Consider the following 26,215-nt stretch of genomic DNA (forward strand, 5'->3'; position numbering starts at 1 on the left):
CTTCCAATCCAGGATGATACCTTGGAAGGAAAGACCCCAGTTATACTGGCCATTAGGTCCTAAATATTTGCCGTAGTTAAGTTTGAAATTAGGCTCCAAGCTTCCTGTCAACAAAGGCAAAAATGAAGGAAAATGAATCTTCATATTTTTTTAATGCTTGTTCTAATGCTAACATATTGCTCTTAAAGAAGTTTCTCAGGAGGAAATTTATATAAGGGGCAATAAGTGATGAAATGGACAAGGTCCTCAACAACATTCCTGTGATACATCCTATAATTTTATTCAGCAAGTATTCATGTAGTACTTACCATAAGCCAGGCACTGTGCTTACTATTGCAGATAAAACAGTGAATGTGGTTGTTTCTTATCTAATCTCATGATTAAAACCAAACTTTGGCATCATAGTAAATCCCTCTGCACACAATTTGGTGAGAGGAGGTTGGCTTTCCAAGTTATCCCTGCCTGATGGTAAAACCCAGAGCACAACAGTCATTCAATTTGTCCACCTCGTCCCTCCTCTGCTGGGGCCATCCCCAGAGAATGATTTCAGGATTTCTATCCTTTTCTTTCAACTGCAGTTTACTACCACTACCAGCACCACCATACATCACATACTAAATATTTATAGGACTCCCCAAGGGTTGTCTTATATGTGCTGACGATACTCTCAACTACCACATGGAATCTATCCCTTTTCCAACCTTATCTGCTCTGGCTTCCTACAGAGATCTGTTGCTGAGACATCCCCAACAGAGTGACCCCAACCACACATGTGTGTCCTGTCCAGATGAGGCCCTGCTATTGCTCATGCAGGTCAAAGGTGCTGCTCAGAATGCTTGAGACAAATCTATGCTGAGGCTGCCAGAGTGCATGGTGTGTTCTAGGGTGGCCTGTCAATTACTCTCAAAGATATTGGCACCCAGATGCCAATGTTACATCACCTTAAAGCTGCTCCAATGTGCTAAAACATCCAGTGCTCAGGGCCCAAGGTCTTTCTGCACAAAAGTTGCACCATATTTTTTGCTGAACTATTGAGAACTGCTCTCTCCAACCACTGGGATTACATGTCATTACATGGTTTCTGAAGCAGTGTTGTCTGGCACTCCTGATGCCTTCTTTAGGCTATAGAAAAACAGTCTTTGGTTTATAATCACATCAGGATGCACAATAAGACTCTGAAGAGTGAGTCCATCCATGGGCTAGGCCAGTGGGAAAACTGGGACAATGTGCAATGTTCCAAAATGACCATTTCCCCATAGTAGGGTACTCATAACAGTCTAGCTTGGTGAACAAGTTTAGATCCAGGCCAGGAGTCATACTCCATAATTATGTTGTTCTTCGCATTTGGTCCAGTTTGATCCAGGACTAGAATTTAGAAGGAATTAAGAACTGGCTTAGAGGGCATATATTCTGACTCTTCTCCCAAATGTCCCTCCTCTCAACTTGACCTTTGCCTTCACATAAACACAGCTGGTTCCTTTGTGTCCTGTTGCAAAGATCTGGAACACAGGCTTGGGGAACCCTATATGCAAGGGAAACCAGACCAGCAGGTGGCTACTAGATGTCAATTAAGGTGTTTAGTCATTGGGAAACCCACAGGCAAGACCCGGATTTTCCCACAAGAAATACTATGGATGTGAGTAAACACATCAGTGAGCTTAAAGTTCTACATGTTTGCGACAATTCAGCCCTCTTTAAAATTAGAAGGGGTAGAGTAGGTGAAGATTGAATATGAAATGCCTAGTGCCGCCCTTCGCAAATGGTAATCACTCAGTAAATAGGCGTCTGGGCTCTTAGTTTCAGCGACCGTCGATTCCAGGACTTCAAGGAAATCTCTTACACTCCTTAAATTACTCCCCTCTGCCCCCCAAATCTATCCCAGCCTTCCCTCTTCCTACCCCATCGGCCAGGAAGACTCGCGCATTTGCTCCTATATTACACTGGGCACCCAGTCCTGGAGACTTGCACCCGCTGGGACTGAGGAGCGAGGTCCAAGGTCCCGTGCGAGTGAATTCCTCCAGCCCAGGGCCCGCCGCCCGCAGCCTTATGGGAGTTGTAGTTCTCAAAACGTAGACCTTCCAAGCAGGCGACACCTCGGGACTCGTTTTCCCAGGCTCCTATGCGCGGATCCACTTGGGACAGTCCTCGGATGGGTGAAGAGGTCTGTGGGAGCTTGCTGACGAGAAAGTGGAATCTAGTGGTGTGCGTGCCGTCGAGGAACTCAGGGCTGGTTCCCGTGCCTTCCCAGCCCTGGAGGCCGGACTTGGAGTCCAAGTTTACGGTTCCCTGGAGGGCGAAAGATAAGGAGCAGAGCGGGAGCTGCCAACCCCGACCCGAGTCAAAACTCCCAGGGAGTCTTCGCTGCTCCCGCCTCCGCTTCTCCCGCTCGGCTCCCGCTTGGGGGCTCCCTCTGGGGCCGGGAGGCGCAGCAGTCGCTGGATGTGCGCGCCCGCGGGTCCCCGGGACCTTGGAGGCGGCCGCTGAGCCCCGCAGCGGGCGGAGAGTGTGTATTCGCCTTGTGCAGCCTCACCCCGGAGGGCCGCGCGGGCTGCGGGCATGATCGCCGGGGTCTTCAGCGCGCGCACGTGGGTCCCGGTGGGCGTCCTCGCCGCGCTGGCTTACTGCGCCCACCGGCGGCGGGTGGCCCGGGCCGAGCCGCGGGGGCCTGACGGTCGGCAGCCTGTCGACCGGAGTCAGCTGGAGCTGAAAATGGTGCAAGTAGTGTTCCGACACGGGGCGCGGAGCCCCCTCAAGCCGCTCCCGCAGAAGCAGCAGGTGAGAGGTCGGCCTGGGCGGGGGCTGCTGCGGCGGGGGACCGTGCGGTCGACCGACCTCTCACCTTTGGAGTTTTGCTCTCACTGAGCTGGGTTCCCGCTGGGTCCAGACCAAGGGAAAACTGCCTTAGCCAGTTCCGCCCCCAGCTCTGAGCAGAGGTCCTGGCCTGGGATCCCCGAGGTCCCCTTCCTCCTCGAGGACCTTCCAGTTGTGCCCCTCCTGGATGTGGTGTAGCACAGCTGGCAGCACTGCGCTGCTTAGGGTGCTTGTTAGTTAAATCGCCCCGGGGATCTGGTTAAAATGAGGATTCTAATTCAGCAGGTGTGAGGTCGGCTGGAGATTCTGCATTTTAACAGGTATTGGGGGTGAACTTGAGAACAGAAGTGCAGTGCATTTCTGTGTGATGGTTTTGAAGGTTGTGGAGAGTTGCAGGAACCACCGTAACTGGGATCACAGTGGCTAACAGAGCTCAACATCTTTGGGAACAGATTTTACAGGAGCTTTTGCTCAGGGTTTGCCATTTTGGACCATTTGGGATCCAAATGGAAGGCTTTGTTGTTGTTGTTGTTACAATTAAGTGCTGTATCTTGGGGCTCTCCTTTACTATTTTGGGTGTCTAAAACTTTTGTGGAAGGGATTTTTTTTTTTAAATTGGCTAGTCTTGTGGCTGTGTCTCAAGATCTAACTGGTATTGTGAGGATAATTATGACTAAAGCACAAATAATTAATTTTTTTAAGTGATTAACCTTCCTGGATTTGATTTTTGGGGAGAAGCAGTGAAGGTCTCTGACCTTTGACAGCAGGCAGGCCTGTAATTGAAGAACTGGCTTCCCAATGAGGATAAAGAGGCAATCTGAAATCCTCAGGCCCCTAGCTGTCACACTTAACTGTGGACTGCTTTTGCATTATTGATCCTCCAGCTTAATGTTGGAGCATGTTCAACGGATGTCCAAACCTGATATTTATCATACTCTTCATGATCATAGTTGGCTTTCCAGAAACCCTTAGAGTTGTGTCCTCACACCCTACAACTGAAAATCTACTTTTTAAAGCTGGCCACGCATGAACTCAAACTTTTGTTTTGTTTTGTTTTTTTACATGAACTCAAACTTTTAAAGCACTTCCCACATAAATAAATACATTTTGGCAGGCACTTAATTCTATTACCAGATTTCTAGTTAGCCTTTCTGAATGTTTATACCACTTTCTATTTGGTATTGGAATTTCTTTCTTTTTTTTTTCTTCTTCCCTCCTTTCCTCCTTCCCTGGGCTCCCTTCCTTCCTTTCTTTTTTCTTCTTCTTTTTTTTTTTTAAATACATGTCTTCTTTTTTCTTTTTTAAACTTTTTAAAAATTTTTATTTATTTATGATAGTCACAGAGAGAGAGAGAGGCAGAGACACAGGCAGAGGGAGAAGCAGGCTCCATGCACCGGGAGCCCGACGTGGGATTCGATCCCGGGTCTCCAGGATCGCGCCCTGGGCCAAAGGCAGGCGCCAAACCGCTGCGCCACCCAGGGATCCCCCCTTCCTTTCTTTTTGATGCTTTTTCAATCTCTTACTCTGCCTTTTTGTATTACGTCACTAAATTTTCCTTATGATTTTTGTACTTAACACATCTCATGTGCACTCACTCTCCTCCATTTATTCTTGTTACAGAAAATCTGGAAAATAACATATAAGGGTAGAAGACTCATGTTAAAGACAAAGCTATCAGTGGTAGCAAGAGAATAAAAGTCTGAATGTCTAGGCTTGGACCTAGTTTGTACAGTATATATCCTCCCTTAAGGGGCTGAGAAACATTTAGGTTCTTTTAGGACTTTATCCTGAGTCAGTATGTGTGTGAAGGGTACCTTCTGCCTTTATGTTGGAAGAGGCAGTTTGTAGCTCAGGAGAACGCCATCATCATTAGTCTTCTGTGTAGCCTCAAAATAAGCATGTGAAGTCCACGTCCTTGCTTTGCAATTAGAGAAGGCATGTTACCTCTCCTGCCTCCTCACATTCTCAGACTTCAGGCAAATGCATTAGATAATCTTTGATTATCTCATATAAAGTTGTGTGCATAAAAACCTGGGGTGGATGGGGGATCCCTGAGTGGCTCAGTGTTTGGCGCCTGCCTTCGGTCCAGGGTGTGATCCTGGAGACCCGGGATTAAGTTCCACGTCGGGCTCCCGGCATGGAGCCTGCTTCTCCCTCTGCCTGTGTCTCTGCCTCTCTCTCTCTCTCTCTCTGTGTCTCTCATGAATAAATAAATAAAATCTTTAAACAAAACAAAACCAGGGGTGGAACCAGCTCTCTTTCAATTTAGGCTGTGAGCGGGTGTCATCAGCTTCCTGTAACTTGTTTCTGGATATTTTCTCTAAGGTTTTCTTTTCAAGATCCACTTTGATAGAAGTTGTTATTGGGCTTTTCTGATCTTCCTGGTTCTGCTATTAACTGTAGTCAGAAGGGATTTCCTGGCAACAATTCTAAAACTAAAATTGCCTTTGGTAGATGTATACAGACTTGTGACTGGTTTATAGATGAACAAAAGTGACAAGTCATTTCATTCAGTTATCTCACAGATCTTCAGAAAGTAGCATTGTTTAAAAGTAGATTTTTTTAAAAAGATTTTTTAATTTTTCATTTGAGAGAGTGAATGAGAGCACAAATAGGGGTGAGTGGCTGAGGGAGAAGCAGACTCCCTGCTGAGCAGGGAGCCCAACTCAGGACTTGATTCCAGGATCCTGGGATCCTGACCTGAACTCAAGGCAAACACTTAACTTATAACTGACTGAGCCACCCAGGCACCCCGAAAGTTAGATCTTTTATGGAGTTGTTTTTTTTAGACTTGAATGGCTGTTGAATTGTCTTCGTTTAGCTGTGCTTGAGAAATAAAGCTTTGGAATTTGATTGGTTATTTTTTCTGATCATTAGATTAGATCCAAGTCCACATTCACAAGGTAAATGTGTCCTTGCTTTCAGATTTCCTTCAGTTCACCTCTAGGCAAGATGGCCTCCAACTCAGGCAGGTTCTTCCGTTTTTATAAAACAAAGTCCAGCTTAGCTACACTAATGATTAAGGGATTTGGGTTCCTTTTTATTTGATAATGTAGGCAAGCTGGGAAGCATATTGTCAGTCTCATTGTTACTTAATACCCAAAGCTCAGCTAAGAGAAGCAGTATTCAGGAAGCAGTGCATGAAGGATATGTCTAAGTCCATCCATTCCTCTGGAGCAGCGTTCTTAACTGCTCGTTCTTGGCAGGACATTGGATTCAGTGGAGTTTTAAAAAATACTAATGCTCGGTCTCCCTCCTGGAAATTCTGATTTAATTGGACTAGAGCATCCATACATGGCAACAGCCTCTCTGGTAAAGCATTAGGATTATCTGGACTAGATAGCATTTAAACAGTGAACCAACCCCAGGATATCCAGATATGACGAGCTCAGGATGGGGCCAGGCATCAGTTTCTTTAAAAAACTTTTTTTCAGGGGCAGCGGTTTAGTGCCGCCTTCAGCCCAGGGCGTGATCCTAGAGACCTGGGATCGAATCCCATGTCAGGCATCCTGCGTGGAGCCTGCGTCTGTCTCTGCTTCTCTCTGTGTGTGTGTCTCTCATGAATAAATAAATAAAATCTTAAAAAAAAACAAAACAAAAAAACTTTTCTGTGATGCCAGTCTACAGCCAAGGTTTAAAACCATTGCTTTATTCTAAAGATTTTATCTATTTGTGTGAGAGAGAGAGAGCACACATAAGCAGGGGGAGGAGGAGAGGGAGAAGTAGATTCCCCACTAAGCAGGGAACCCGACATGGGGGTCTATCTCCAAACTCTGCCATCAAGACCTGAGCCAAAGGCAGATGCTTAACTAACTGAGTACCACCACCACCCCCCCCAACCGCTGCCCATTGCTTTATTTTGAAATCTACACCCAGAAAGGTTTTGTTATTTTTATGTAGATTTTTTCTTTTACCTCTGGAATGTAGCATATCAATCCTAGTATAGTATTATCTTCACAGAAATGTGCTTTGGTGAGATGTCATCATTCTGTGTTGAGGAAACTATGAGAAACAATCCCATAGAACTCATTGCTGTGACTACTGAAAAGATGTTCATTATATTACTCTATCCTCTTTATGAGGACCCTTGGGAGGAATTTGTCTGTTAGCATTAGAAGTGGTGTGCTTCTCCTGAACAGTTATCTTTAGGCTTGTCTAGCTTGCTGTCTCTACTAACTTAAAAATCCAGAAAAGGCAGGGTCATATTCTTTCCATCTTTGTATCTTCCACAAAGGTCTGGCAAATTGTTGGAACTGTTAATTGTACCTACTGTGTGCCAAGCTCTTTGCTGGGGCTTGAAAATGCAGGGGTAAATAGACAACCCAGTCTGTTCTCAGAGCAGGACTGCTGAGCAGGGCGGACTTGTAATGGAGCTCTTCTAATACCGTTTGGTAAAGACTACCAAAAGAGCCACTGAGGCTGAGGGCATGGGCCCATGGTCACAGCTTCTGGGAACATTTAAGCTGTCTTGTGGAATGAGCAGAAATCCTTCCAGATGAAAGGAGAAAGAAAATCCCAGGTAGAAGAAACATGAGGTTGAAAGACCAGGAAGTGTGAGGATGGTGCTATAGGAAACAAACTTATATGGCTAGAGACTAAGTGTGTAGGACAGGGAAGAAATGCTGAAGTAGGGGCAGGGGGGAGGCAAGGGCCATCATGTATTTGTGAGTCATTGAAGGATTTATGCAGGGAGGTTATAGAGTCAGAACTCTGAAAGAAGGAACTGGGATTAAAAGACACTGGGAAGAAGGTCTGTGCTCTGAACACCTAGTCTTCTGATATCAGTTGCTGTAGCACCCCTGGGGGAAGAGGTTCAGGTTTGGGGGATTGGCTACAGGTGGGAGTGAGACAAAGCCTTTTGAAAGAATCGGGGTTTCCTTTGTGTGAAAGGAACCTGACATTCCCAGTGCTGCTCTCCTGGGAATTTCTGGGAGAGACCAAGATAAATATAATGATGCATGACATAGGGAAGTTTTCAAATGTTAGTTTTAAAACAAAACAAAGTAGTTAGGAATTGACTTAAATATGGTTCTTATGATTTTAAGTGCTGTAGGAATTCAGGTAAGAAGACAATCCACTAAAAGCTGGAGTAGTCACTGATGAAAAGTAAGACTTGAGCTATCACTGGACCTTGAAGAGAAAATGGATGGACAGTAGGGATAGGAGTCCCTACAAGCAAGGGAGAAGCAAGCTAAAAGAAGATGCAGAGGAAGTAGTGGGCATGATCTGGTCTGGGGAGGGGAGGAAAGAGGCATAGTGACAGTACAGCTGGGAACAGGGGCTGAGCCAAGGTAGAGAAGTCCTGGAATGCCAAGTGCTTATCGCTTGAAACATTAGGAAAGAACTATTGAGGAACTGGGACAGGGACACCAAGGGTGGCTCAGCAGTTGAGTGTCTGCCTTTGGCAGTTGAGTGTCTGCCTTTGGCTCAGGTCGTGATCCTGGGATTCAGGATCGAGTCCAACATCGGGCTCCTTGCAGGGAGCCTGCTTCTCCCTCTGCCTGTGTCTCTGCCTCTCTCTGTGTGTCTCTCATGAATAAATAACTCTTTAAAAAAATCTTAAAAAAAAAAAAGCTATTGATATGATGAAAATGACTTAGTAGGATTCATGGGGGTGGAGGGGGAAGATAATCTGTGTAATAAGATTTTACACTGTGACAGTGAGATAAAAGACTTTTGGGAGTGACTTTTTTTTCTAGACAGCGATCAATAGAGTTTAGTGCAAGACTGGTGGAGCAGTGGGTGAAGAGTGAGGTTTGAGTTTTGGAGCCTAGGATAACTGTGGTATCATTGCGAATGACACATAATATGTTGGGAAGAGGAGCTGGTATATGGAAAGAAGAAAAGACTTGTTTTTAAAATTGAAGTCATCACATCTGACTCAATGAGTGTAAGAGTTTCATGGGCAGTTGGAGCTCTGAGACATATGGCTACTTGTGATATTTTGAAACCATTACAGTACAGTGGAGCAGGAGCCAGATCTCTCTTAAGGAGAGAAGGAAGATGGTGAAGAAGTGAAGGTTTCTTAGGGGGCAACCAATTGCTTGAGAAACTGGGTGAGAGGAAGGGAAATAGGTGGTAGTTACAGGGGATGTTAAGTAGAGCCCTTGAGGGCAGGATGCATAGAAACCTGCAGATTGATTCCTAAGGAATTCTTACAAATGTATGCTCATTGACATTATATTATATTCATTCATTTGTTCATTCATTCATTCATTTACCAAGTATTTGCATGCCAGGCATTCCGGCCATTTCTCTCCTTTATTGGAGTCTGGGCTCAGTGCCAGAGCAACATCTTAACAGTGAGGACTAGTGGAACAGTAACAGGACTTGGGCTAAGGATCCCTGGAGTACTAAATTACGGTCTTTTCTAGAGTTAGCTTTTTTCCTTCTTGTGCGAAACTTGTGGGTCTAGCTAGTGTCTGTGGTTCCAGCTATGTCTTCCAAGTGCTGCTGGATATTACTGCTGTAAGTTTCAAGAAACTTCTAAACAATGTGTTGTTTTTTGTGGTCACAACAGGCAGAGTGGAATCTCCAGCTATTAGAGGTCCCACCCCATACTCAGTTTGATTACACCATCACCAATCTAGCTGGTGGCCCAAAACCGCATTCTCCTTTCGACTCTCAATACCGTGAGACCAAACTGAAGGTGAGCAATGCTTCCCTCCTCTGGGAAGCTCACTGTGACGTTTCCATGGTTTTCTCTGGGCTGAGTTTAGCAGGCTATGAGGTATTTTCATTCTTCTCTATCTCTCTGCCCCATATTAGGGGGGCATGTTTGCTGGACAGCTCACTAATGTGGGCATGCAGCAGATGTTTGCCCTAGGAGAGAGGCTGAGGAAGAACTATGTGGAGGACATCCCCTTTCTTTCGCCAACCTTCAATCCACTGGAAGTCTTGTGAGTCACTCAAAAAAGGGATGCTGCACCCACTTGAAGGTCTTAAGCATTAAGAAACCTGTACTGACCCCCCCCAGATGATTCCCATTCTCACCCAACATAGTTCGGGGCCGTTACCCTTGTATAATAGGATCCTGTGAACATGTGGTCAATGGAGGTGACATTCATTGGCTTTCAGGTCCCTTCCCTGGGGCAGCCATCCCACAGAGATTCTTCCCACCCCCATAGCTCCCCTTATGTGATCTTTAAAGCCTCTCAGCTACTCTGTAGGATAAAGTAGTATATGAATGTCCTTTTATGAATGTCTCTACCTTTTTTTTTTCCAGTGTCCGTTCCACTAATATATATCGGAATCTGGAGTCTACCCGGTGTTTGCTGGCTGGGCTTTTCCAATGTCAGAAAGAAGGTTTGAATTTGGAGTCTAGAAGTTAGCCCCTATCCCAGAGGAGCTTTCTTATTTCCAAAGCCCTCCTTGCCCTCTTTGTTGGTGCCCATTCCTTTGGTTTCTCCTCTCCTACGTACATGGTTTCTGTGGTGTACCTATCCTCATGAGTCCTCTGTTGCCTGGCCTTCTGCTGCCTTACCACTCTGACCCACACATCTGCAGTGACGCATCAGCCATACTGATGTGCCTCTGGCTCCTGACTTCTCCCCGTAAGCTGCTACATAGGCTGCATGAGGCAACCCTAGTCAGGTCTTGTGAAACATATGGGGACTTTTTGCTTAGGTAAGACACTGCTTGAAAAGGAAGGAGGGCAGGAGGGACACTTTGCTGGGACCCCAGCTTACTACTGTTGCTCTGGTGGTGATGATAATCCACAGCATGACCCAGATGGTATTAATAGTATTCTGTTCAGCCTTTCCTCATTGAGAAAGTCTGTTGTGTTTGGGTTTTGACATGTTCAACTAGTGAATGATCACAGCTAGTGGTACCCAACCTTTCACCACCAAGGACCACATTTGTTATTTTCCCTCATGGACCTCATGTACTGAGGCCCTTTGACTATCAAATGGAGCTGCATTTTGTCATTTGTACTTGATGCAAATTTACATTTAATTGCCAGTCTGAGTTTCATGTCAACATGACCTCACCAATATCAAAATACTAAAATGGTGCCATAAGGCAAAGGTGCTTGCTTAGCTTCTTTAGCAGTATCTCAAATAGATACAAGATTTTCATCAGCCTTTAGAAAAATAAACTATGTAAGATAATAGAAACCTCCAGGCCAGAGGAGGTTGGCCTTACCCCACTCCGGCTTGGGTACAGCTGCTAATTCCAGCTACAGTTGGCTAGTGAACACAAACAGCATGTATCTAAGTAACATAAAGCAAACAGAATGGGCTTCCTCTTACTTCCTAGGAGCCCCTGAGCTTTGGAATCGTCCACAGTGCCTGGCCTCTGAAAACTCTTACTTGCCCAGCTTTTAAGAGGCAAATGCCCTCTCCTCAGAAACACCAAAAGTACAATTGGAATAGGAAAGCTGTTTCTTGGAGACAGCCTGACCTATGGGCAGGTCTCAGACCGAGACTGCCTCCTGTTCCCAGCAGAGAGGGAAGTGGTTTATCATCACTAGACACTGGACCCAAATATCCTGGGACTCTAATTTGACCATGTACCAAACCTTTTTCTAATAGTTTTGTATATACTAACTTGTTTAATTCTTGTAATAACCCTATGATGTAAGTAATATTATCCCTAATTTACAAATAAGAGAATTAAGGCACAGAGAGTCCCAGGGACACAAAGCTGGTAAATGGTGAAACAGGGATTCAAAGTCTGGCAGTCTGGTTCCAGAATCTACACTCTTCACCTTTATGCTCTGTCGCTCAGAGGACATATATTTGGAGAGAGCCCCTGATTATTTGATCAACAAAGTGGTGTCTGAATTTAGTAAAGTTACCATATGCTACTGGAGTTTTGACTATGAATAATTTGTTTGAGAATACTAGCTCTTTGGGGCTTAGATTCATCTAATCAAAAAAAAAAAAATTCATCTAATCACCTCACATATTGACCTCAGTGAATTCCAGAGAGCTGCTGAAGAGGCTCTTTCTTTTGCTATCAGAGAAGGTCAGGCTTGAGTTATGTAGAAAGGGAGGCTACCAGTCTGTAACCTTCACTATGTACCTGTCTGGCACAGGGCAAAGCATGGGAAGGTATAAGAGCACCTTCTCTGGGTATTGATGAAAGAGGATAAAGATACTTGTGAGCTCTGAGCAGTAGCGAGCTACTGTGAAGTATACAACTGATCTTTGAACAACAAGGGTTTGAACTGCATGGGTACACTTACACATGATTTTTTTTATAAGTACAGTACAGAAGTGTAAATGTATTTTTCTCTTCCTTAAGATTTTCTTAATCATATTTTTTTCTCTAGCTTACCTGATTGTAAGAATACAGTAATGTACTACATATAACATACAAAATCTGGATTAATCAGCTATTTATGTTACTAGTAAGGCTCCCAGTCAACAGTAGGCTATTAGTAGTTAAGTTTTTGGGGAATCGAAAGTTATATATGGATTTTCGACTGTAAGGGGTAGGGATCAGTGACCCTAACCCCTGTTGTTCAAGGATCAACTATATAAGAAACATTGTTTGTAGTCTAACATGTGTGGTTCTTGGCAGTTCACCTAGAAACCTGACTTCCCTTTTGGGCAAGGCTGTGGGGCTGACAGGATTTGTGACCTTGTAGTCACTTTTCTTAGATTGCCATGTGCTAAGTCACCATTTTGGTCTATAGGATGGGACTTTGAAGAGCAAGAAAGTCACCTAGTTCTGATAGAGTCAGGGACAGCCCATTCTTTGTTATAATGCACAAGTGCTGCTAGTGCCTTTATTCAGGAATCTTTTGGAATGGGTCAGGGAAGTGCTGGTCTGATCCAAGTCTGTGCCTGCTCTAGTCTATAGATGGCCCAATAGGAGGGGTTGTGCCAGATAGAACAAGGCTGCTACTTGCTTTCTCCATTTCTCAGACCATAGAAGACCTTCTGTTGGCTGTTGGCAAGGCCAGGGCATATTGATGGCAGTTATTGTCCTTAAGGAATAACCCTGATGATCTGTTCCCTGAAACAGACCAGAGAAGAAGAGAATGGGTAGATGCTGGGAAGAACAAGCTGAAGTCTCTTTTGCCTGTGCTTTCACCTTCCTTCCAGGACCCATCATCATCCACACTGATGAAGCAAGCTCAGAAGTCTTATACCCCAATTACCAAAACTGCTGGAACCTGCAGGAAAGAACCAGGTAATTGTCCTGGGTTCTTGCTCATCAGTGGGGAACAGACAGCCTTTTACCACTTTTGCTGGCAGACTCTGCCTGAACGCAGGGCCTGCCTAGGCTTACCATGTTGGTGGATAAGGGGCGGGAAGGATTGCTTTACAGTAAGGCCTGACATTGCTGTCCAGGAAATGAAGAAGCTCTTGTTCACAGTGACAAACTCATAGTGAAGGTACAGCAAGCTTAAGAATAGCCACGTGCTGGGCTGGAGAGATGGTATGTACAGCCTGAGTGGAGTTTGCCTTTATAAACCATTGTCATCTTGACCATTGTGGGCTCTCAGAAGAGGCAGATGAAGACACTGACAGGTTAAGTAAAAGATGATTAAGCCAGCGGTTGAACTGCAAATCCAGGTGGGCAAGCAGAAGACACAGATTTTCCTTCTCTTACTAATTTGCTGCCCTATAGAATAGATTGGCTTGAGCTGTTGACGCTTTATAGTGTTCAGATGTTTCAGGGATGTGTGAAGACTGTGTTCCACAGAAGAGAGAGAATGTTGTTTTCAAGCAGACCTAGGCCATGGTTGTATTGTTCTTGGTATAATAGAAGAAAATGTTAGAGTGGAATTTGGAAATCCAGGCTTTTATTCTAGCCCTGGTACCTGCTAACTTACTTTCATAAGTCATTTGAACTCATAGAACCCCAATTGACTCGTGTAAGATGGGAATAATACCAACTAATCCCAATGTCTTGTTATTGAGCAATAAATAAAATCCCAAATGATGAATGAGATATACTTTACAATATATGGGATTACTTTTTATTTTTTGGCAGAGGACGGAGGAAGGCTGCCTCTTTGCAGCCAGGAATCTCAGAGGATTTGCAAAAGGTCAAGGAAGGGATGGGCATCACCAGTAATGATGGAGTGGACTTCTTCAGCCTACTTGACAATGTGGCTGCCGAGCAGGTTGGATGACTATCCTCCAGCCCTGGGGGTGGGGGATCTGGGGATAGGCACCTGGACAGGCTGGCTCCTGAGTTAGAACCAGGTGGAGGGGAGTGCGTGGAGGCAACTGTGGTAGGACTTGCAGGTGGAATGGGTGTGGGAACTGAGTAATAGGGCACAATCAGGGAAGACTCCTCACTTCGTTAGGCGCATGGATATTTAACTGTAGATCAGAATTTCTTGAGGTGTGCTCTCCAGAATACCTGTGATATAAGTGTGTATACTATGAGCAGGCAGGGGCTGGGTGGGTGATGTGTAGGGAGGGATTGTCTAAAAGTTTAGAATCCCCATTATATCACTTTTTGGAGAGTCTATGTGCACAGCAGCGTATTAAAGAATCTAAGATGTAAAGGAAGCTGGTCAATCTTTAAATCTATTTTCCCCAAACTTATTTAGCCATAGAATCTTTTATCTAATAAATACTGAAGACCACACAATGGGAAAGCCTTCTCTAGATTCAAAAGCTAGACTCCTAAAGGTGTAGTATAACCTGGATCCTCCTTCCCTCTCTTGTCAGGATGACAGTGTCCCCAGAAGGCAGAAATGCCCCATGCTTATGGGTAAAAATAGGTGTAAGGTTATAAGATGAGGGTTTATATAAAGTATTTACGTGGCATACTTTTTAGAAATCCATTTGGGGAAAATGAAAGTCATGTAGAAATTTATGAATTCTGCACTCTGTATTTTATTTACTTATTTTTTATGGTTTTAAAAAATTCAAATGTTTTTCATTTTGAAGTAGGTAAGGAGCCATCAGAAAGGAAGGAAAAACAGCTTTCTTTCTTTCCTTGGGCCTTCAGATCTCTAAGAATTGCTTCAGAAGGGCCTTGGGGATAGGTTTTTGAGCTGTTAAGACCCCTCCCCAGGAGAAGACAGGCTCCCGAAAGCTCTGTGGAAGCTGATCAGCTGCCAAACTCAGTGAATGAGAAGCATTTCTTTGTAAAACTGTCCCTGTGGTCCTTTCAGGTGCACAGTCTCCTGAGCTGCCCCACACTGAAGAGGTTTGCACGGATGATTGAGCAGAGAGCTGTGGACACAGCCTTGTATGTTATCCAAGGGGAAGACAGGTGAGGAGTCTCTTTCAGCTGCTGGCATCAAGTCATGCTTGGCCAGGCCTCCCAGTATGTGGGGAAGAGAGTTCACCAGGCCTGTTCACACCTGCCAGCTGGGTCTCTATATATGCTGAGGTAGAAATCACCATGTTCTGCTGGCCTATTGAATGGATTCAGCTTTAAGTCCTTACACTTCTGGAGCTGGGACTGGTGACCTGGGTGCTTCCATTCACTGTTATACAAAACCAGGAGCCACCACTAACCACTGAGTTTCTCATAATCACTGACTTTTCCCCCTTTTACTTTAAGTTTCAAAGGGTTTGGGTGTTTGGGTGGGGACAGCTAACAGAAAAATGATGACTGCCCACTTTGTTCATTAGTTTACAACTTACAAGTCATTTTCCTATTCTCGCTATGAGGGGGATGTCATTATCCCTGACAGTGTCCACGTCCTGGATTGAGAGCTGAAGAAACTGGACTTGAGTGATGTGGGTTGTCTCACCTAGGCTTGGCGAGCAAGGCGGAGCCAGGACTTAGGCCAGATCACCTATCAGCCCTGAGTGTTTTTTGTGTTCCTGGGATCTGTTTTTAGAAGGCCTGTTTCTTGTCTACCAGAATGGAGAGTTTCTCTCTTACCAAATTTAAAAGAAAACACCTTTCTTTGATAGATTAAGAACATTTGGCTTGCACTGAGAATAGGTAACTTGGTAGAGGAGGAGCTGGGTAATAGAGGATCAGTCCTGGGGAGATGAGTGGGAAAAAAAGTGGCTAATATTTCAAGAATTTTCAGGGCCTGTTACATAAGAGTAAGAACCTCTGGCTGCTTTTCTCCCACTCAGAGTCAGTGCATCCAGAAGGCTCCAGCCATGCCATACACCTTGCCACCACTGACTATGACTTACCACCTTACCCCCATCTGTTCCTGAAGTGGCCCCACCAGCCTAAATTGTCACTGCCCTCCCCTACACACACACACATTTGGTAAATATTTTAGGCTTCGCAGCCCATGCATTATCTGTTGCGGCTACTCATCTCTGACCACGTAGCATGAGAGCTGCCATAGATGATATGCAAACAAATGGGCACAGCTATATTCCAATAACACTTTATTTACAAAATAGGCAAGTGGGTTGGATTTGGAAAATGGCCAGAGTTTATTTTCTCCCAGTGTAAAGCATTTTAAATAAGATCTGATTCTTCTTTCTATTTAAATTAGCCCTGCTTTCATAAAACTGATGTTTCTTCAAGAACAAATTAGATGACCTCACAGTGCCATCCAGCTTGGCTTGGCCTGTGTACATTCTTCTGGAAAGTATATGTTGCATACGGTATTGGTTGCCTACTCCTCACCCATTGCTTCAACATTCCTTGATTTATAAAGGCGGTCATTTATTTACCCTGTCACCACGAAAGAAGATTGGCCTAAGCCAATCAGGACAACCGCATTCCCATTAGTCCGTGATTGGGCTGTGGGAATTCTGGAAGAGGCTTTTCCTCCTCTTTGATAAAAGGTAAGAGGCACCAAAACCAAGCCTTTTTGCCACTTATTGGCACAGCTGCCTGCTTTGTTTACCACTGTGAGATGACAGGCTTTGGGGTTGCGATAACCACCTTGTGATGATAAGGTGGCAAACCTGAGGGTGAAAGTGGTGGAGATGGGCAGCCCTGGTGGCTCAGCAGTTTAGCGCCGCCGTGATCCTGGAGACCTTGGATCGAGTCCCACATCAGGCTCCTTGCATGGAGCCTGCTTCTCCCTCTGCCTGTGTCTCTGCCTCTCTCTCTCTCTCTGTGTCTCTCATGAATAAATAAATAAAATCTTAAAAAAAAGAAAGTGACGGAGCCAGTGCACCAACCCTGTGCACACTACTGCTGGACTTTGTGTAATACCAAATAGATAAGACATGTCCTTATGGTCTAAACTCCAAAGAGGGAGAATTGGCCTCTGGGAAGCATGGATTAGGATGCTATTTATTCTGATCACTTTTCTAAGGGCCTTCTGGAATTCTTGGAAACCACTTACACCCTGTCCTTCCCAGCTTTCTTCTTTTATACCTGAAGGACTAGTTCTTCATGATTTATCCTGGTTACCACTTCCATCGCAGTTGTTTTCATACGAGGTCCATATCCTGGTGCTTGTATTGTTGGAAGTCTTCGTGCACAGGGAACACTCAAACTGAAGATGGCGCCATTTCTCCCCTTCCTGCCTGTCTCTGTTCCTCAGGCTTTACTTGTCTTCTCAGCTCAGGAGGTCCTTAGGGCAGAACCAACTTGCATTCCTGAGTGCTGGTGCCCACTGGTTGCTTCAATGTTGTTTACTCGCCATAGGGAAAGCCTTCAGATGGCAGTAGGCCCGTTCCTCCACATCCTGGAGAGCAACCTGCTGAAAGTCGTGGATCCTGCCACTCCCCCAGACAAGACCAGGTACCTGCCACAGTAATCCTGCTTTGTGCAGCTGAGGACAGGGGGGCCTCTGGCTGCAAGGAGGGGACCCAGGTTTTGGAGGGGCAAGGACCAGGTTGTCAGTCCCTGAAGGTAGCTGTTGAAGATGTCATGAGTCCTAAAGATGTTTACAACATCGTTACCTTTCTTCCTGCTGCACCCATCCCACCATGGTTTGAAATTTGAAATTTTTATGTTAGCAAGAAAGAACTCTAAATTTCTTTCTTTCTTTCTTTCTTTCTTTCTTTCTTTCTTTCTTTCTTTCTTTCTTTCTTTCTTTCTTTTCTTTCTTTCTCTCTTTCTCTCTTTCTCTCTTTCTTTCTCTTTCTCTCTTTCTCTCTTTCTCCCTTTCTCCCTTTCTCCCTTTCTCCCTTTCTTCCTTCTTTCTTTCTTCCTTCCTTCCTTCCTTCCTTCCTCCTTCCTTCCTTCCTTCCTTCCTTCCTTCCTTCCTTCCTTCCTTCCTTCCTTTCTTTCTCTTTCTTTCTTTCTTTTTTTACTGATTGAACACATGTGAAAGAGTAGCTGATTATGATGTCACACTGATATAACAGCTTAATAGGTTGTTAAGTTTGAACACCTTCACTGAGTGTTTAGAAGGGTATGATATCCACTAGGCATTTTTAAATGTTGGAATTAGCTTCTGAACTTCCATCACCACTTTTGTAGTGCCTGGAAGAGGCACAGAGTTAGAATGTTGTATGTCCTAGTTAAGAGGCACAGAGTTAGAATGTTGTATGTCCTAGGCAACTTGGCTGAGCAGTGTGGTCTGCAGATGAACAGCTTCACTGCTGCCTGGGAGCTTGTTAGATTCTGACTTACTGAATTAGAATCTGCATTTTAACAAGATCCTCAGGGGATTTGTATGCACCCTACTATTGGAGAAGCACTCTTGTAGGCTGCCTTCTTTAGAGAGAGAGAGACCGTAAAATAGCTAGAAACTCACAAGCACCAGAATAGTATGGGTCAGTGAGGTAATAGGAACATTCAAGAACTTTGGGCCAGATTTATAATAGCAGATATGCCAGTGCCCTTCCCTATACTTCACAGCACCTGCAATGACAATACATTTCTAACCGGCCCTTCCTACCTTGCCCCCCTTGACTTTTTATCTGTCGAATACTATAGGATGCAATGCTAGTCTTCTAGCTTAGGAGTCAACACATAAAATCCTTGATCTTTCCTAAGAGATAGATACAAGGGACAAGCAGATATAGATTAAAATGGCACCTTTCTTACGATTAAAGCCATTTGGAGAATGTGTTGAAGGCCGAACAAGCTTATTAATATGCCTTCAAAATGAGCTTAGTTCCCTCAAACTACAAGCCTCGCTAACAAGGAGGAGAGTGTGTTCGCTAAACGCATCACACAGCTGTAAGTAGGAAGAACATTTGCCACAGACAGGCGGCTCCCAAGGAGAGAAGAGAGGTAGGGCCAAGCCACACATGCTCAGTTTCTACTTTAAAGCTCACCCGGGGAGGAGCAAGTAGGTGGGTGGGCGGGCAAGCAGGTGGGCAGGAAGGGCCCAAGAGAGCTGCTCTGGTGGGGATCCCTCCTCATGAAAACATGGGGGTGGGAATAAGGTTTCTCCCCACCATCTGCATCAAAGAAGTTTTATACCAGGCTAACTGACTTCTAGATGTTACCTGGTTTTGAGGCAAGTGTTGTTTTTTACTTAAAGGAGGCAGACAGCATCCTGGCCTCCAGAGTCCTGAGGTAAAGGACTGTGGAGGACTGTTTTCTCCTTGCAGAAAGCTGTACCTCTATGCTGCTCATGATGTGACCCTCATGCCTCTCTTAATCACCCTGGGGATTTTTGACCACAAATGGCCCCCATTTGCTGTTGATCTGACCATGGAACTCTATCAGCACCAGGAATCTAAGGAGTGGTTTGTGCAGCTCTATTACCGTGGGGAGGTAAGACCTGTGAGGTGCAACTGGGTGGTAGCTAGGCCCCTCCAGCCCTTCTCTCCGGTCTTAGCACCAAGCCTCCCTCCTCAGGCTCAATGGAGTCTCCTTGGTACGGTCAGCTCTCTGGATCCAATGGAATGACTCATAGTTGTGACCCAGAGATGAGGCAGAACTGGAGATAGGTGGCAGGCTAGGACCTGGGCCTTCTCACACATCTGCTACAGACTCCTAAGAACGGGACCACCTTCCTCTTCCCCTGAGTGTCTCTGCCAGGATGTAATATCCTGACCGGGAGGCCTGTTTTGAAAATTAATGATGATGTCTTTGGGAGGCAGTGTACGCTTTCAGAGCTGTGGGTGCTTTGGCTGCTTCAGCAAGTTGCTGCCCAGGGCAGATGCTAGAGCGCTCCTTAGCGATTAGACCTTTCGCCCTTCCAGCTTGGGGTATAATGTGACTGTGTCTCCCCAGTCAATTCAACAAGCAGTACTTGCGTGACCAAGCAGGGCGTGGTGCTCCTACTCTAGAAGCTGACTGGGTAGTGGGGCCTCCTTGGCTGTTATATGTGTGCATGCACACACCGTTGGGTCAAAGCCTCTCAGATCTTTGGGCATGGGAGAAAATAGCAGGCCAGGGTCCTTAGTGGCTCTGCTGAGTTTTGTCTCTTCCACAGGAGCAGGTGCCAAAAGGTTGTCCTGACCGGCTCTGTCCACTGGACAAGTTCTTAAACACCTTGTCAGTTTACACCTTGAGCCCAGAAAAATACCACACACTCTGCTCTCAAGTACAGGTGATGGAAACGGAGAGTGACTGATTTATACAAACAGAAGGTGTTGGTTTTTCAATAAATGCCTATACACACTGCCTCTGTGTGTCATATTTGGGGAAGGTAGGAACAAGGGTTAATGTATTTTAGCAAGGGTATTATTTCTTTCTAGTAGGTTTACGAAGTCTCTTCTTGAAAGGAAGAGAGGTGTTATGTTGAAGACAAAGAAGTATTTCCTATTTGTGGCTTGATTTCTATGGCCAGACGCCTCTGCCATGATGTATGCTGGGGACATTATGACCCTGCGGAAATGTTGGTTTGGGACTTGAGTTATTTTCTCCTGTCTTCATTTTGCAAACATATATTGAGCACCTACTAAGTCGTGAGCATTATAAAAGTGAACAGGGTCTGTCCTCAAGTTGTTTCAGCCTAGTGGGAGAGGCAGGTAAGTCAGTGATGAAAATGCAGTATGTTTCACTGTATGATAAGGCGTATCAGGGGCTATCTGAGTACAGAGAAGAAATCCCCCAGCCCCAGCTGGCAGGGACTTGGGGGGAGCAGTTTAGAAAGGCTTCTAGGGAGGTTCCATCTTGATTTGGGTAGGAAAGGTGAATAGGAATTAACCAGTTAAGTAAGGGGGAAAGGGTGTTATGTGTAGGTAGAAAGTAAGCTTGAAGGTCAGGGGACCTTGCTGGTCAGGAGATGGAGCCCTGCTGTGGAGACCCACCTGGAAGATGCAGGACAGACACTCGGCTTCTGGTGGCTGTAGCTCCAGGAGCAAGGATGAGGGCTCTGCAGTGGAGGGCTGGAATCACTCTCAGAATATGAACTCCACCTTTACCAGGCCCCAGGGGTACCAGATGGTCTCCCTATTTCCTATTCCTTATCAATTTTCTTATTCTTCCCCAGAATCTCTTTCAAACTTGCACTGATCTTAAACCACCAATGTCTTTACCTCTTCGGGAAAATAGCAGTCAAAAAACTTGTCCACTTCTAACCGTCTTTATGTTGACAACTCCCAGACCTACTTTTCTGGCTGAGGTTTTTTCATCTGAGCTTCAGACACTCATGACCACTTGGATGTCCCAGAGGCACAGAATTTTCTGTGTCAGAATCAAACCCCCCTCTCCTCTCAGACCTCCTCCCTCAGCCTTCTGTATCTGAATGAAAGACACTCCACCATCCACTCAGGTGTCAAACCAGAAATCCATCCTTGTCTTTTTCCTCCCACGTTTTCCATGTCTAATCAGTTAAGTTCTATAAGTCTCTCCTGTTTACTGTTTCAGTCTATCCACATCTTTTCATTTGACTACCACTGTCCCTCCCCATCCTCACTCTACTAATTACTATATTTCTACTTTCACTAAGAAAGTAAAAGCAATGGAAGAGAATCCTATATCCCGGCCCCCGACTACCGCCAACTCTCTTCACCTATAAGACCTTCCTTCCTTCCTCTTACTAAGAATGAACCATCCATGCTCCTATCCAAGACCAACCTCCAGCTCTACACTGAGACTCCTACAATTATCTTTTTTCTGAATTGTTACTCTCATCTTCCTACCCTAATTATTCCCATTAGCATACAAATATGCCGTAAAATCTCCTGTCTTGAAATTTTTTCCCACATCTTTGAACTATTATGCTACCTCCCCCTTTACAGCAAAACTTCTGAAAGGAGTTGTTTATACTTGCCATCTCTGATTCTTCTCTTCCCTTTCTCTCTTGAACCAACTATGATTAAGTATTCACCCCACCACTCCATGGAAACAGCTTTTGTCAACATCATCAGTGACCTCTGAGTGCTAAATCCAACAGCCAATTTCCAGTCTTAGCTTCTCATCAGTAGTCGTGGAATATTTTCTTCATTTGGCTTCCATGACAAATACTCTCTTGGTTTTCCTCCAACTTCTCAACTTCTTAATTTTTGCTGAATCTACATTTTCCTAATTTCTGAGTGTTGGAGTATCTCAGGGCTCAGTCCTTGGATCTTTTCTCTACATTTTCTCCTATGCACAGCCCCCTACATGATCTCAAGCAGTTTCATAGTTTATTTTTTTATAGGTCTGGTTCTGCTTTTTATGTGTTCATTTGTTTTTATTTTTTATTTGTTTTTACTTAAATTTTAGTTAGTGAACATACAGTGCAATGGTTTCTAGAGTAGGTTTCAGTGGTTCATCACTTACACGCAACACCCAGTGCTCATTACAAGTGCCTTCCTTAATACCCATCACTCATCTAGCCCATCCCTCACCTGCCTCCATCAACTCTCTGTTCTTTATTCGTAAAGAGTTTATTATAGTTTGTTTCCCTCTTTCCTTTTTTCTTTTCCCCTTTCCCATATGTTCATCTGTTTTCTTTCTTGAATTCCACATGAGTGAGATCACATGGTATTTTTCTTTCTCTGACTGACTTCACTTAGCATAATACATTCTAGTTCTATCCATATCATTGCAAATGGCAAGATTTCATTTTTGATGGCTAAGTAATATTCCATTGTGTATATATACTAGATCTTCTTTATCCATTCATTGGTTGATGGATGTTTGGGATCTCTCCATAGTTTGGCTATTATTGATAATGTGGCTATAAACATCAGGGTGCATATACCTCTTTGAATCTGTGTTTTTACATCCTTTGGGTAAATACCTAGTAGTACAACTTCTGGGTTGTAGGGTAGTTCTGTTTTTAACTTTTTGAGGAACCTCCATACTGTTTTCCAGAGTGGCTACACCAGCTTGCATTCACACCAACAGTGCAAGAGGGGTTCCCCTTTATCTGCATGCTCACCAATACCTGTCGTTTCTTGTGTTGTTAATTTTAGCCATTCTAACTGGCATGAGGTGGTATCTCATCGTTTTGATTTGTATTTCCCTGGTGATGAGTGGTGTTGAACATCTTTTCATGTGTCTCTTAGCCATCTGGATGTCCTTAGAAAAGTGTCTAATCATGTCTTCTGCCCATTTCCTAACTGGATTATTTGTTTTTTGGGTGTTGAATTTGAGAAGTTCTTTATAGGTTTGGGAATACTAACCCTTTATCAGATATGTCACTTGCAGGTATCTTTTCCTATTCTGTAGGTTGCCTTTTAGTTTTGTTGATTGTTTCCTTTGCTGTGCAGAAAATTTTATCTTGAAGTCCCAAGAGTTCATTTTCGCTTTTGTTTCCCTTACTTCTCGTGACATGTCTTGTAAGAAGTTGCTATGGCTGAGGTCAAAGAGGTTGCTGCCTGTGTCCTCCTCTAGGATTTTGATGGTTTCCTGTCTCACATTTAGGTCTTTGATCTCTTTTGAATTTATCTTTGTGTATGGTATAAGAAAGTGGTCCAGTTTCATTCTGCATGTTGGTATCCAGTTTTCCCAACATCATTTGTTGAAGAGACTGACTTTTTTCCATTGGATATTCTTTCCTGCAAGTAGTTCCATAGTTTAAAATATTTTTACATAATGCCTCCTAAATTTATACCTTCAACCTGGACTTTTCCCTTGAATTCTCATGTCATTTTCAACTGTCTACTTAACATTTCTACGTGGATATTTAATATATTTAATTTATATTAACTTCCCATTGTCCACGATAAACTCTTAATTCTCCTGCCTCTTCAAACATACTTCTCCCACAGGCTTCCCTATCTAAGTAGATGGCACCACCCTTCCTTCAGTTGCTTGGGCTAAGAACTTGGGAATTACCCTTGCCTCCCCCTTGTTTCTCATATCCTTCATCTAATGCATCAGTAAATCCTATTGTGTCCCTCATCAAACTGTATCCAGAGCTGACCACCTCTCAAGATTTCCATTGCTACTTAGTCTTAGCATCATCTCTTACTATTTCTGCTCTTCCTTCTCCCCCAACTTCTCAGCATAGGTGCTTTTAAAATGTGGTTGGATCATGTCACTCTTCTGCTCAGAATTCACCCCAGCTTCCCACCTCAAAGAGCCAGTCATCAAGGCTTTATGACATCCTCATCCTCCAGCTGCAATAGCCATCTGGCTGTTCTCATGCCACATAGCCCTGCATCATGTCCTCACCTCAGATCAGTTCCATCTCAGAGAGGCCCTCCCCATATTATCCTACGTAAAATATTTGAGGCCTTTCTCTTCCCTCTACCTCCAGCCTTAGTTACATTCTGTCACTTTGTGTTGCAGGCTGAATTATGTCCCTTCAAAATTCATATGTTGAAGTCATAACTCCCAGTACCTCAATGTGACTATGTGTGGAGATAGGGCTTTTAAAGAGAACTAAGGTAAAAAGAGGTCATATAAGTGGGCCCTAATCCAGTGACTTATAAGGATCCTCATGAGAGGGGTAATTAGGACACCGACACAGAGGGAGACCATGTGAAGACACAGGGAGAAGGTGGCTATCCATAAGCACAGGAGAGAGGCCTCATAAGAAACCAATCCTGTCAATACCATGATCTGGGACTTATAGCCTCCAGAACTGTGAGGAAATACATTTCTGTGGTTTAAGCAACTTGCTCTGTAGTATTTTGTTATGGCAGCCCTAATCAACCAATCAACCTAATCCTGTGTTTTTTTTTCTCTGACCATAGTATTTATCAATGTTTGATGTGCTTTTTTTTCTTGATAGAATGCAAGCTCCATAAAGACAGACTGATATGCCTCTAACACCAATAGTGCCTAACACATGCTAGCACTCAAACATTTGTTGAATAAATGAACACATCCCTTCTGTCACTACTATCCTGGGGCCCATAATTATCCTCTTGGGTTACTAAGTGACTTCCTAATGAGTCCTATCCCTTCTTGCCTTTTGTTTCTCTTTTAGACCTTTCCCCTGCTTACCTGTCCAGCCTCATCCCTCACACCCCCTCACATAGCACACATTACCCATCCCCACACCCCCACCCTGCCCCGTTCCAGCCAAACTGAACTGTTTTAGAAAAAGGAAATCCCACTCCTCTGGTCTCTGGCCTTCAGTACATATTCACTATCCCCTGACACACCCTTTGCCCACCTAATCCCTGCTCATTGAGATACCTCTCATGTTTCTACTTGTCTCTCAGTAGAGGGCCATCTGTCTTGTTCATTATTGTGTTCCTAGAGCCAAGTACAAGATTTGGCACAAAGTGGACTTGAGCAAAGATTTATTGAATGGATTCTGAACTCCCTTTGCTTGGTACAAAGGTGGCTTCTGTGCACTCTTCCCCACTCACCACCAGGAGGAACCATGGAGTAAGGGAAAACAAGCCAGCTTCTGGGGGTTCAAATTCTGGCAATACTATGTGCCTCTTTGTGACCCCTGGACAGGGTTTTCTGAGTCGGTTTTTCCTTTCATGTCAAGTGGAAATGATTATACCTACTAATTAGGGTTTTTGTGAGAATTAATTGAGTAAATGTAAGGGCCTTCAAAGTCTTTTTGCTATTTCTCCCCTCTAGATTCTGAGCTGTGACAGGTTCTTCACCTTGTAGGAAGCTTTGGGAGTGTGCTTTTTAGCTCCCCTCACTGCAGAAGTGCTTCCTCTATTATCCCTTACCGGGGGGAGTGTGCCTGTGTGTACAGAGGGACCTTGGCTCCCTTGCTCACCAGTTATGTGGCAGTGGGCAAGTCACTTAACTTCTCTGAACTTGTGTTTCCCCAACTATTAAACAGGGATGTTAATATTTGCCTACTTGACAATCTTCCTGAGAATGGATGTGAAAAGCACTTCATAAACTCCTAACCTGGACAGCCTGGGTGGCTCAGCGGTTTAAGCGCCTGTCTTTGGCCCAGGGCGTGATCCTGGAGACCTGGGATCGAGTCCCACATCGGGCTCCCTGCATGGAGCCTGCTTCTCCCTCTGCCTCTCTCTCTCTCTCTCTCTCTCTCTCTCTCTCTGTGTGTGTGTGTGTGTCTATCATGAATAAATAAATAAAATCTTTAAAAAAAATAAAATAAACTCCTAACCTGCCCTTGGCCTTGAGTCGTTTCTCTTAATGTCTGCTGTAAGGTTAAAAGGATTTGCAGCATGGGTCTCTCCTTGGATGGCCAAAGTTAGGGCCTCCCAAGATAGAGTAGAGTGGTCACTCTTCTCCCACATACCCAGGCTTGCTTGGGTAGATTGACTTCAACAGGAATTCACCTGACAGATCCTCCCTGGGGCCACATGGCTTATCTTACTCA

At 44.5% G+C, this 26,215-nt stretch overlaps 1 protein-coding gene across 1 annotated transcript; it reads left to right on the forward strand.

The window, feature by feature from the left end:
• The first annotated feature begins 2,119 nt into the window (after nt 1-2,119).
• On the forward strand, nt 2,120-20,193 carry ACP6 (acid phosphatase 6, lysophosphatidic). Its single transcript, XM_077842561.1, has 10 exons — nt 2,120-2,775; nt 9,332-9,460; nt 9,580-9,710; nt 10,037-10,116; nt 12,867-12,954; nt 13,762-13,894; nt 14,900-15,000; nt 17,311-17,406; nt 19,173-19,338; nt 20,003-20,193. The coding sequence occupies exons 1-10, from the start codon at nt 2,557-2,559 to the stop codon at nt 20,141-20,143; spliced, it is 1,284 nt and encodes a 427-aa protein (XP_077698687.1). The 5' UTR covers nt 2,120-2,556; the 3' UTR covers nt 20,144-20,193.
• Nucleotides 20,194-26,215: the final 6,022 nt, after the last annotated feature.

This window comes from Canis aureus, chromosome 12, assembly GCF_053574225.1.
Source record: "Canis aureus isolate CA01 chromosome 12, VMU_Caureus_v.1.0, whole genome shotgun sequence".
NCBI lineage: Eukaryota > Metazoa > Chordata > Mammalia > Carnivora > Canidae > Canis > Canis aureus.

What these genes read in the sequence shown, in the direction of transcription:
- ACP6 (XM_077842561.1), top strand. Translation starts at nt 2,557, where the DNA reads ATGATCGCCGGGGTCTTCAGCGCGCGCACGTGGGTCCCGGTGGGCGTC. An exon ending in TTCAATCCACTGGAAGTCTT is followed by an intron (nt 9,711 to 10,036) that starts GTGAGTCACTCA and finishes TTTTTTTTCCAG; the next exon opens with TGTCCGTTCCACTAATATAT. An exon ending in ACAATGTGGCTGCCGAGCAG is followed by an intron (nt 13,895 to 14,899) that starts GTTGGATGACTA and finishes TGGTCCTTTCAG; the next exon opens with GTGCACAGTCTCCTGAGCTG.